Raw genomic sequence first — 13,173 nt, 5'->3', positions numbered from 1 at the left:
TTTCAGATTATTAGTGGGTAATACAAAGGGTATATTGTTTAAAAGGTTTAAAAGAATTTTTTCACAGGTTAAATCACAACAAACTGATTTTCCCTGTAAGCAGGTTGGTCTAGAACAGTACAAAAGGTGTTCCTATAATAGCTTTAATTTGTTTATCAAAACCCAATTAGTCTCTATTATAGGGAGTGTTTACTAATATGTATTACATGTGTATAAATTCTTATGGCAATCATTTGACTGCTGACCATCAGAAACAGAAAGATGGTGAGAACTTTTAAATGAAAATGCAGATGGCTCATGCTCAAGGTTTTCAGGCTTTACATGAAGGTCAACGTTGCCTTTTGCAGGGACGCCTGCTATTTTGTGAGCCTGCTGACCCTTCGAAGATGAAGCCTCTGCTATGGGGAATTGCATATAAATCGTATTATAATCAAAAACAAAAGCTTCACTGTGTGAAAGCATGTATGATTGAGGTATGAATGCGGTGGCCACCTTATGAATGTTTGAAAGACAATTGTGTGCAAGAGAAAAGTATTGTGTGGGTTTATATATCCATATATATATATATTTATAGACCTGGTAATGCATTATATAGGTATTAAAAGAGTTTTTAACCTAAGAGTATTTCTACATTATAAAGACCTTTAGGTAAAGGGTTAAGTGCTCTCTTGTTAGGATGTTCATCTTTGTCTCGTCAGGGAATTTTTGTGGTGCCAGGAGTGATAGATACTGATGCTACAGGAGTCATCAAAAGCATGGTATATACTTTAACACCACCAGTTTTCATTCCGGCTAACAGCAAAATAGCACAGCTGGTACCTTTCAAGGCAGTGGTGCCCAAGGCAGAATCACGGGCTCGAGGGGATAAAGGTTTTGGCTCCACAGGTTCTCCTGAGATGATGTTGGCCATAGACATTAAGCAGGGGAAACCTGAGGAGAGTGTAGTTGTGCAACATCCTAATAGTCAGTCCAGCACTATGACCATGATCGTTGATAGCGGAGCGGATGTTACCATCATCCCCAGACACAAATGGCCTAACACCTGGCCTGTGGTAATGGCACCTGCAGGAGTGAGAGGGGTAAGTGGTGTACAACAAACATGGATCAGTAGAGATGTAGTAAACTTTCGTTTTTCTGACGGTACATCAGTGAGTACAAGGCCCTATGTGTTATCTTTGCCAGTGGGTATGATAAGTCGAGACCTGCTAGGTCAGATGGGAGCACGCCTGGTTACTTCTCCTTTTTAGGAGCGGCCATTGAAAAGCAACCGACCTTGAAGCTGAAGTGGAGAGCAGAGGGACCCATATGGGTCGATCGGTGGCCGCTGGGAGAGGGCAGGCTGCAGATAGTGCAACAACTGGTTCAGGAGCAATTAGATGCAGGTCACATTGTTCCATCTACAAGCCCATGGAATACTCCTATATTTGTCATTCCAAAGAAGTCAGGGAAATGGAGACTATTGCATGATCTACGGGCTATTAATGCAGTCATAGAGGATATGGGAACAGTTCAGAGGATAGAGAGGGCAATGATCAAAACCCTGAAGAATAAGATCTTAGCAGCACTCATGACACAGTTGCTGCATTTGTTAAACCAGAGAACACATCCCTACTTTATCACTCATATCAGGAGTCGCCGGAAACTGCATGGTGGTTTAACACTTGGTAATGACAGGGCAGACAGGTTGGTGGCACCTGCATGGGTCGGTCCTGCTGTGAACAAATTTCAACAAGCAGTCTTGTCCCACGAATTTTTCCATCAGTCTGCAGAAGTCCTAACCAGACAATTTGGGTTAACTCTATCAGATGCACGTGGTGTTGTACAAGCTTGTTCAGCCTGCCACAGGAATGGGCTTAGCATTGGCTTGGGGGTCAATCCTCGTGGTTTACAAGCATTGCAGCTTTGGCAGATGGATGTCACTCATGTTAATGAGTTTGGAAGATTGAAGGATGTGCATGTGTGCATTGACACTTTTTCTCATGCTATATGGACCTCTGCTCATGCTGGGGAAGGTGCCAGATATGTCATTCGTCATATGCATGCATGTATAGCAGCCCTAGGAGTCCCTACAGAAATTAAAACCGATAATGGGTCCGGTTATACCTCACAGCGTTTTCGCAGATTCTGCATGAATTGGGGTATTTCTCATGTTACTGGAATAGCTCATTCTCCTACAGGACAAGCCATCATCGAGCAGGCTCATGGAGTTCTGAAATCACTTTTGCAAAAACAGAAAGGGGGAGAAGAGCTGGATAGCCCACATAACCGACTTGCAAAAGTGTTATATGTTTTGAATTTTTTACGGTTGACGGATGGAAGATCGGACCCTCCTATTGTAATTCATAACATTTCTATGCAGTCAGGTTTGGTAAATCCACAGGTAACAGTGAAAGTTCAGTAAAAGGACCCACAAACCGGGGTCTGGAAGGGGCCTGCGGAGGTAAAACTAACTGGTAGAGGATATGCTTGTGTCCTCACAGATACAAGAGTTCGGTGGCTGCCTACACATTGGATAAGACCTTGGAAAGGGAGTGATACTGCAGAACAAGGTTGATATTGTGGTAGATAAGCTATTCAGAATTACAGAGTTTTTCAGTATTATTATAAGATAGTTTATAGTGTAATATCATATAATCATAGAAGTCAAGAATTTAAGAGAGTGTTTCGTGTAAACCTAATGTACTACCTGTTAAATTTTAGTATGGGTTAAGTTTTAACATTATAAGATAATAATAAATGATAAGTGAGTGAAGGTGTTAATTTTCAATGGTGATGGGTACATACACTTGTGTGTTGTAATATGTTAGTGGTAAGATAAGAATGTATTGTAGTGTAGTATAAATTGCTCAAAAACAAAAAAGGGGATTTGTGGGAGGAACATGATGAATGTGTGAGCAATTTATATTGTGTGAGGTACTTTTATAGACTTTTATAAACTTTCATATAGTTTTGTAAGCACTATAAGTTATAGGTGTCAAGATGGCCACGGGTGTCTTTGCTAGAACAAAAGGAAATCAGTGCCAAGAAGAAGGTGGAGTTTGATAAAGTAAATAATTGCCTTGTTACCTGTTAATAACCAATTATAAAGGTATTTGTAATGCATGTTTACATCTGGACAGTGACCTGTAACCAATTATGTGCTTCTTGTCACGAGACCTTGTATACAGATGCTATAAAAACCCTGAGCTATCCTAATAAATCGGACATATTTTAGATCTCATAGATCGTGTATGTATGTCTGAGCCTCCCCGTCAACAGTGGTCTCTTGAGCGAGGGGTCGGAATGTTGGGAGGAATGGGTTAAAAAGCAGAAGACTGGCAAGTCGGATTGTATATCATCAAGTGACCTTGTAGATGGGAATAACCCTTCTTAAAACCTGACTGAACAGTAGGCCAGTGATCCTCTAGTACTGAGTTTAACTGTGCCTGCATCTCTGCTTGTGTACCTCTGAGGGGGTGTTGCTTTGGGGATCCCCCCGGTTAGCAAGGTAACGGAAATAAACTTACTCATTGCTTTCTAGCTGCAACTTTGTGGTTGTTCCGGCTTTCTGCCTGTGTTGATTCACACAGTAAGGCTATTTATAAAAAGAGGAAGTTAAAGATGGAAATAATAATGCAAAGTTTACTGATCAATATGCATTACTTTCCCACATACACCAAACTTTGATACAGGATATGAGTCTGCTGTAGCTTGCAAACAGATGACTCAGGCACCAAAACTTGCATATAAATGTAAAACATATAAGGAGGGAATACTATGATTACATTGCATATAAACCACATGATATGTTATTAAATTGAACTAAATTTAGCAGCTAGTGTTCGCAGTACCATTCTTCATTTTGGAGGCTGGTCTATTTATTAAAAGACTATGCTCACGTAAGTGAGCGTATCCCTCCAATGCATGCATATCTACACATTCTTCTCCCATGGACAAGATGCTGTGACAGTCAGCTTTTCCCCATAAAACAACAACTACATTACAACTGAACATGAAAACTAATCTCCAAACTTTTGTTTCTCCATTAAATAAATTTTCCTGGGAGCATGTCTATTCAACTTTTCTCAACAAAGATTCTTTTGGATCAAACCCCATTTTTCTTCTGAACTGCCAACAGATGTGAGTTGCAGCATTGCAAATTCCAATTATATATTAGGAAAAATAATTTGACAAGAAGTGTGGTCTAACACTGGAACAGGTTGTCCAGAAAGGCTGCCAGATCTCCATTTTTCAAGAGTTGACTCACAGCCCTGAGTAACCTGATCCAACCGTGGAGCTGGATCTAACTTCGAAACTGGTCTTGCTTTCAGTGGGGAATTGGACCAGATAACCTCCAAAATTCCCCTCCATACTAAATGATTTGCTGAGTCTATGAACGAAGGATGGGGTTTCTATGTGAGATATTACCCCTCTACTCTGCTTTTCCCCCTCTACTCCGGTCTCATAAGACCCTACCTGGAGTACTGTGTCCAGCTCTGGGGTTCTCAGCACAAGAAGGACACGGATCTCTTGGAGCAAGTCCAGAGGAGGGCCATAAAGTTGATTAGAGGGATGGAGTACTTCTCTTATGAGGAAAGTCTGAGACTTGGGTTTGTTCATCCTGGAAAAGAGAAGGCTTAGGGGTGACCTTATTGCAACCTTTCAGTACCTGAAGGGGACCTACAAGAAAACTGGAAAGGGACTTTTTACGAGGGCACGTATTGATAGGACAAGGGAGAATGGCTTTAAACTGAGAGTAGGTTTAGATTAAAGTCACCCACAAGAACAAGGGCTGGCGATTTTGAGACATCTGCCAGCTGCTTGTAGAATAATTCATCATCCTCATCATCCTGGTTGGGTGGTCTGTAACAGACTCCCACCAGGATATCAACCTTGTTGACCTTCCCCCTGATTTTGATCCACAGGCCCTCAACCTCATTGTTACTGACTTCAGGCTAGGTGTGAATGTTACTGGGAGTTATCACAGCTGAGTCACCTGTGTAAGGAAAAAGAAACACTATCCCACCTCAAAGGTTTTCTCTCTTTCCTTATCTTGTTTAACATCCAGCTTGTAGCCTGAGGTGTCGGATGTGCACGCCTTCAGCACCTGGTCTGGTTGGCCACTCTGCACATTGTTAGCAGAGCACACTGCTGACTGAGCCATTAGCGCCAATAGTCCAGTCTCTTACAGCACCTGGGAGGTCACTGCAGGTGGTCGAATGTTTGAGTCATTAATCAGTAGCAGTTCAGTGTCTTTAAAGAAGGCATATTTGGAGAAAAGAGAAAAGGTGGATGCCAGAATTTTTGTGTAACCCAGGACAGACTGTTAGATGGATAAGAAAGTGGTTGGACTGCCCCATCCAGAGGGTAGTGGTGAACAGCTCAGAGTCCCGGTGGACATCAGCAACAAGTGGCATCCCTCAGGGGTCTGTATTGGGACTGGTGTTATTTAATATCTTCATCAGTGGCATAGATTAAGGGATCGAGTGCACCCTCAGCAAATTTGCAGATGACACCAAGCTGAAGTCTTGCAGTTGACTCACCAGAAGGATGGGATGCTATCCAAAGGACCTGGACAAGCCCGAGAAGTGGGCCCGTGGGAATCTCATGTGGTTTCACAAGACCAAGTGCTGCACCTAGGTCTGAGCAACCCCCAGTATCAATACAGGCTGGAGGATGAACAGATTGAGAACAGCCCTGCTGAGAAGGACTTGGGGGTGCTGGTAGAAAGCCGTGTCCTGGGCTGCATCAAAAGAAGTGTGCCCAACAGGTCGAGGGAAGTGTTGCCCCACTACTCTGCTCTGGTGAGACCCCACCTGGAGTACTGCATCCACCTCTGGGGTCCCCAGCACAGGAAGGACATGGACCTGTTGGAGCAAGTCCAGAAGAGGGCCACCAAGATGATTAGAGGGATGAAGCACCTCTCCTATAAGGAAAGGCTGAGAGAATTGGGTTTGTTTGGCCTGGAAAAGAGAAGGCTTAGGGGTGACCTAATTGCAGCATTCCGGTACCTGAAGGGAGCCTACAAGAAAGATGGAGAGGGACTTTTTACAAGAGCATGTAGTGACAGGACAAAGGGGAATGGATTCAAACTGATGAAAGTAGGTTTAGATTAGATATTAGGAAACAATTCTTTACTGTGAGGGTGGTAAGGCACTGGAACAGGTTGCCCAGAGAATCTGTGGCTGCCCCATCCCTGGAAGTGTTTAAGGTCAGGTTGGATGGAGCTCCGAGCAACCTGGTCTAATTGAAGGTGATCTTTAAGGTCCCTTCCAACCCAAACCATTCCATGATTCTATGATATCAAGAACACCCAAGGTCACAGATTGCATAAACATTTAATTAAGGCATGTAAAAGGTCATCAAAATAGCATAGTGAAGAAATGGCATGTTATAAGATTATGCATTCTCTAAGCAATACAAAATAATTGCAGGAAATTTTGGGGGCAAATGTTGTAAAAAATAATCAGCTACTAGTAAATGTAGCTACAAAGACTTGGTTACTACTTCTGTTAACTGTAGTATCAGGTAAAAGCAAAGTGACATGCTAAAAATTCCTATATTCATTAATTGTATTTTCCAGTAACTGATTTTAAATAAGATTTTACTAAGAGTGAGAGTAACATCAAGAAAAAGGGATCTTGCCCATCTTGTCTGATTGGGTCTCCTCACAGGAAGGCAGACAAATAATCCAGCTGCTGTATTGTCTCAGCTTTCCAACAAAAGGAAGAAATTCTTTACAGAGAGGGTAATCAGGCATTGGAATGGGCTGCCCAGGGAAGTGGTGGATTCTCTGTGCCTGGAGGTTTTTAAGATGAGACTGGATGTGGCACTTAGTGCCACAGTCTAGTAACCACGGTGGGTAGTGGATCAAGGGTTGGACTTGATGATCTCAGAGGTCCTTTCCAACCCGGCTGATTCTATGATTCTATGAAAAGCTGTTAATACTTTTTAGTGCGAATTAAGGGAAGGGGTTGTGTTTGGGTATTTTCTTAAATAAAAACTGGGGGGGTTACAATAGGGGAGAGTGACACTTAGATAGGGACTGCTACCTCCTAATCTTAATTTGTAGTTCATAGAAAAAACACCAGTATCAGAGATTTCCCATTTATCGGATTTCTTCCTCTTTTTTAAAAATCCATTTAATCTTCTTTCAGTAAATTTGACTCTAGGGCCAACATAGTGCAAGAAATTTAGTATTTTCTTGGATTCAGATTTGTTTTGAGCAAGGAAACTTTATTATTTCCATTCTCTTAAAAATCTGATATAGTCAAAAACCACAAGTGACAGTATTCACTGATAAATGTTGCAACTCATTTGCAAGTTGTTTTTTTAAATCCTATGCAACCAATATATGGTTTACTGTGGTCACATAGTTCATGCAACTTGCTACTTGTTTTTCAAAGTTCTTCTGTCATGTAAAAAGAGGCAGAAAATAAGAATTTTCTGTCCATTCTGTATTATTTTTTTTTTGTCTATCAGTGTCCCCTCCCCAGGAGATCAAAGCCTTTTAATGTCTAAAACAGTCTGTTAGCATCTCAACTAATGAGACCCTTTGCTTATCAGGTTTTCTGAGACAGACAGGACATTTGATACCTTTTATATAAGGACTGCACTTAATGGAGGTAGAAAAACCCCTCAGCAGCTTTCTCCCATTTTCCCCATTGATTTTTTCCATATTAAAAGGTGGTCTCTGTTTGTGTTGTGGTAGTCTCTACAGTCCCTGTGATGAATTAAAGTTTTACTATGAAACACTGAATATGGATTTAGGTGATGGATACAAATAGAATATAGCCACTGATTTGCATTGCACAGTAATCTGCCATATAGTGGAAAGAGTCTGTACCATTACTCAATCTCTTTGGTCAGCTTCATCCATCAAGTCTGCAAAGATTTTGACCCAACCCCACTGATTTGATGATCAATACATAGGACAAGAGATGATGTACTTGCCTCTTCCAAGAATGGAAGAGGACCTGATGGCTATGTGCTCTATTGCTCTGTTTCATGGTGTGATATCCATCACATTGCTGCATTTATGTGAGACAATGTGCAGTTTTATAAGGAGAAACAGTATAAGTCTAAATAGTTTGACAGTCACTGTGTATTATCAGATACAAAACTAGACTACTTTAAGTAATATATTTCTATTTTATGAAACCATAGTCAAATCTGTAGAAGATACAGTAGAAATTATTTGTAGAAGAAAATACATATATGCTACAAACAAATAACATCTGCATTACAGTAGACATGTTCATGCCCACTATGTAAATCTCTTAGGGATAAAAAAATATGATTGAGAAATAATACTGGGGCAGTCCTATTGAAAACAACCAATTAAAAAATAACCAGCTTCAAAGAAACCTTCTAACCTTTGAACCAGGGGAGCCATAGTAGTAATAGAAAATTCATGTTTTGTATTTAATGATGACATTCCAGTATACAAGCAATAACTTAGAGCTCCTGACTGTTTTCTTAGCAGGGTAGTAAGGCACTGGACAAAGGTGAATATGAAAAACTGCACAAATCCCCCTCGCATTATTACTCAACACTAGCTAGCAGTCTGACTTCTGGGACCTTCATGGCTTATAAGTTTACCTTGCATCATTGTGGGTATATAAATTATTAAACTGAAAAAAAATCCATTCACTACCCTTTTTGCATCTTAAATTAGGGTATTAAGTGACCAAGGAGTTCTCATCCTGTAACTTTCCTGGATATAAAGTTTTTATCTGCTTCATTGCATCAATATAAAATAATTTTTCTTTGGGGAAAAGTTAGCATTAAGGCACATTTTGTAAACATGTATATGTCATGCACACAAAGTTAGCTACTAGTCCTACCATAGCAAAACTACTAAATGGGATTACTTGCTTGCATGCAATTGCTGGTGGGGATATTTTTTTGCTGTATCAGAACATCAATGAAGAATTGTGAATATGATAATGAACTAGATTTTTTTTAGCATGTTCTTTTATGGAGTTTTTTGATCTGCTGTGCTACTATAAATGAAAAGTAAATATGATCAGAGAAACAGAAGAGTAGACATTGCTACAAAAATTATTTTGACCCGAGTTACAGATCACTGATTTTCTATGATTTCTTTAATAGTAAACTAATTAAACAAAATTAATTATTTTCTATATGTATTTTCCATGTAGATGTGCACCTCACATGCTGTCAATGTTATACAAGTAAATATTAATTAATTAATTGCATACTAATACATTCACTTGATGTGTATAAGATGTTTTTCCCTTGCATACTGAGTGGAAGGATAGGGTCTTTGGACGATGGCAGACCAATTATCTGTGAAAAATAAAGCCCTATGTTTCCTCAGAGAATAACTAAACTGTAGGCAAGGATTATTCCTCCATAGGCTACTTCAAGAGACCCCAACATCACCTTCCTCTTTGCATTAAAGCAATACTATCTCTGTGTTCCTCAGTCTTTGGTCTCTTTGCTGATATTACTGAAGAAAGGCACATTAACAAGATTATGGTGTTGAAATTCAAGACTTTTGAATTTGTAAATAGAAATTAAATATGGTATTTAATAAATATAGTACATTTCCAGCATAGATTTGCATTAAGACAATTAAGTTGTAGTTCCAAAGCACTACATTAGTTTTCTTTATTGAGCTGGTGACAATTTTTTATTTACAATATATTTCATAAAGTAGTAGATTAAAATGATAACTAATAACATACATATTCTAGAATTACATACTGTTGCTTTTGGGAAGCTAATATGGATTTCATCATCCTTAACATTTTATTTTAAAAAAGTACCCTGTTGAACTGGGAGGGTAGAGGTTGTTTGCCAAAAGTGATATATCTATATTAAAAAAATCTGTTCATTAATATTTTCTTAATTTAAAGTTTTGATGATTTGAGCACTTGGATTCTCATTTGGACATAGGATTTTTTCATAATTCTATTTTTCCTGGATATTAAAAAAAAAGACATTTTAAGAAAAAAAAGAGAAAGAGGACTCTTACCATTCTCTTTCTGTCTGCAGTTCAACAATCAGCAAACATTGGGAGGCAGAACTGGCCACACTCAAGGGTAATAATGCTAAGCTCACTGCAGCCCTGCTGGAGTCCACTGCCAATGTAAAACAATGGAAGCAACAACTTGCTGCATATCAGGAGGAAGCAGAACGTCTTCATAAGCGGGTAAGTCAAAGCAAATGGTCAGGATCCTTGAGGTAGAAGTGCTTGTGACTGAATTTGCTCATTTTGAAGTAAAATAGTTTATTGTTTGGGCTTTAGATTAATTTTTGAGACAGAAATTGATGATTAATTTAAAACACACAGGGTTCTTCAGTTGGAAAATTCTTTCTTTTGTAGTAGCTCTTTTTCTACAGAGGGTTTTGTTGCAGGAAGAGTTATCTAACCTGTGGTACTTAGGATATGTCTGTCAGCTTTCACTCTTCATTTGCTGTCAGCTGCATCACATCTGTTTCAGGACCTTTTCCATAGCATTACACTTCATCCCTCTTGCCTTTAAGCCCATAGACACTTGACATAAGATCTGTAAGTTAAAGGAACCCTGTTGTAGTTTCCACATATAACAAAGACCAACAGCTTCCTTTTATCCTTGAATATAAAGAAAACTGAATGTAGAATCAAGCCAATTATACACAGTTAGAGATCTGCCTCTGATTTAATACAGGAGGGGCAGGATCCCGTTCCCTTTGCTGTAAATTTTGTTTGCAGAGGTCATTTGGTAAACCAGAAATTAGAGCACAATGGGGACAGAAATGCCAGTGTTTGAGAGATGAATAAAGTGTGCACAAGGTTGAAGGCTGCATTATGAAAACAAATGTATAATATTTTGATTTCTCTTTTCACATGTAACTCTCTATTGTATAATTTTTTCATCATTATTCATATGAATTTGTCATAATAGTTTAGGACATAGTTTTGTACAAAGAGAAGGAAAGATAACCATATGTATGGATGGAAGATGCCTTTGATGGAGTTGTATTAATATTGCTAATATCACCTAACTCAGAAAAGCCCTATAAGCTTTTTTGCATGAAGACAGGTTTCATGAATATGTTGAAAGGAGGGAAAGTCAAGTATGCTACTTGTCAGACAGTTTGGTTTTATATACTGTACTCTCTTAAATGAAATAATGTATGACAATTACAGTTAGCCAAATCCTGAAAATTGTGAAGTATTCTTTCAGACCTGTGCTGGATCTGTCCAGCTGGAGGCTAGTAGTTTCAGGAACAAGGATGATATTGATTTGAGGAAGAGTAATTCATCAGGCTGCATCATACCTGGAAGAAGAGCAAGAATTCCCTTGAGCTTGAGAAACCTGGAGAAATGGCAGTTTGTTGGGGCTGTCCTATACCTAGACTGACTTGCGGATGAGGATCTTGAAGTCCCAGCCAAATGAGGTGATAGGGAAGAATGACAATTTCCATTAGACTGTAACTTCATGTACCATAGCTGACTGGACAAAATGCATGAAGTGTAATTAAAACTGGTGCTTTTTGCAAAGTGCTTTCATTTCAAGAAATTCTCAGTTGTTGACAAAACAGCTTTGCTTCAGAAATTTTCCAGTCAGAAAGAAGTTTGTCATGAATGTTTGTATAGGGAGAGATTTTCACTTAGCATCTCATTTAAACTTCTCCTCTAGAAGGCTGGAAGTTCTAACAAGCGCTCCAGATTTGTGAATAGATGATTAAAGTAATTATTGATAAAACTATTTAAATGATAACCGCATATCATAACTACTATAGTGCAAAAGTGCAGATGTATTTGACCACCAGATTCAGTTTTTACAGTGAAGAACTCATTGCTAAAAAATGGACATATTGAGGTAACATTCTTCACACTAAAAAGTATTAACAGCTTTTCATAGAATCATAGAATCAGCCGGGTTGGAAAGGACCTCTGAGATCATCAAGTCCAACCCTTGATCCACTACCCACCGTGGTTACTAGACTGTGGCACTAAGTGCCACATCCAGTCTCATCTTAAAAACCTCCAGGCACAGAGAATCCACCACTTCCCTGGGCAGCCCATTCCAATGCCTGATTACCCTCTCTGTAAAGAATTTCTTCCTTTTGTTGGAAAGCTGAGACAATACAGCAGCTGGATTATTTGTCTGCCTTCCTGTGAGGAGACCCAATCAGACAAGATGGGCAAGATCCCTTTTTCTTGATGTTACTCTCACTCTTAGTAAAATCTTATTTAAAATCAGTTACTGGAAAATACAATTAATGAATATAGGAATTTTTAGCATGTCACTTTGCTTTTACCTGATACTACAGTTAACAGAAGTAGTAACCAAGTCTTTGTAGCTACATTTACTAGTAGCTGATTATTTTTTACAACATTTGCCCCCAAAATTTCCTGCAATTATTTTGTATTGCTTAGAGAATGCATAATCTTATAACATGCCATTTCTTCACTATGCTATTTTGATGACCTTTTACATGCCTTAATTAAATGTTTATGCAATCTGTGACCTTGGGTGTTCTTGATATCATAGAATCATGGAATGGTTTGGGTTGGAAGGGACCTTAAAGATCACCTTCAATTAGACCAGGTTGCTACGGGCTCCATCCAACCTGACCTTAAACTACTTCCAGGGATGGGGCAGCCACAGATTCTCTGGGCAGCCTGTTCCAGTGCCTTACCACCCTCACAGTAAAGAATTGTTTCCTAATATCTAATCTAAACCTACTTTCATCAGTTTGAATCCATTCCCCTTTGTCCTGTCACTACATGCTCTTGTAAAAAGTCCCTCTCCATCTTTCTTGTAGGCTCCTTCAGGTACCGGAATGCTGCAATTAGGTCACCCCTAAGCCTTCTCTTTTCCAGGCCAAACAAACCCAATTCTCTCAGCCTTTCCTTATAGGAGAGGTGCTTCATCCCTCTAATCATCTTGGTGGCCCTCTTCTGGACTTGCTCCAACAGGTCCATGTCCTTCCTGTGCTGGGGACCCCAGAGGTGGATGCAGTACTCCAGGTGGGGGTCTCACCAGAGCAGAGTAGTGGGGCAACACTTCCCTCGACCTGTTGGGCACACTTCTTTTGATGCAGCCCAGGACCACGGCTTTCTACCAGCACCCCCAAGTCCTTCTCAGCAGGGCTGTTCTCAATCTGTTCATCCTCCAGCCTGTATTGATACTGGGGGTTGCTCAGACCTAGGTGCAGCACTTGGTCTTGTGA

At 39.7% G+C, this 13,173-nt stretch overlaps 1 protein-coding gene across 1 annotated transcript in view; it reads left to right on the top strand.

Annotated features, from left to right (window-relative positions):
• LOC126642863 (homer protein homolog 1-like) overlaps positions 1-10,191 on the top strand; it is a gene marked incomplete at its 3' end in the record, with an annotated part of 59,035 nt that extends 48,844 nt beyond the window's left edge. The window contains exon 5 of the mRNA XM_050320864.1: positions 10,003-10,191. Within this exon, the coding sequence (XP_050176821.1) occupies positions 10,003-10,191 (189 nt within the window). The remainder of the gene's footprint in view (positions 1-10,002) is intronic.
• Positions 10,192-13,173: the final 2,982 nt, after the last annotated feature.

This window comes from Myiozetetes cayanensis, unplaced genomic scaffold, assembly GCF_022539395.1.
Source record: "Myiozetetes cayanensis isolate MyiCay16 unplaced genomic scaffold, myiCay2020 scf259, whole genome shotgun sequence".
Classification (NCBI taxonomy): Eukaryota; Metazoa; Chordata; class Aves; order Passeriformes; family Tyrannidae; genus Myiozetetes; species Myiozetetes cayanensis.
Note: the sequence above shows the minus strand (reverse complement) of the source record. Positions and strands in the feature narration are given on the sequence as shown.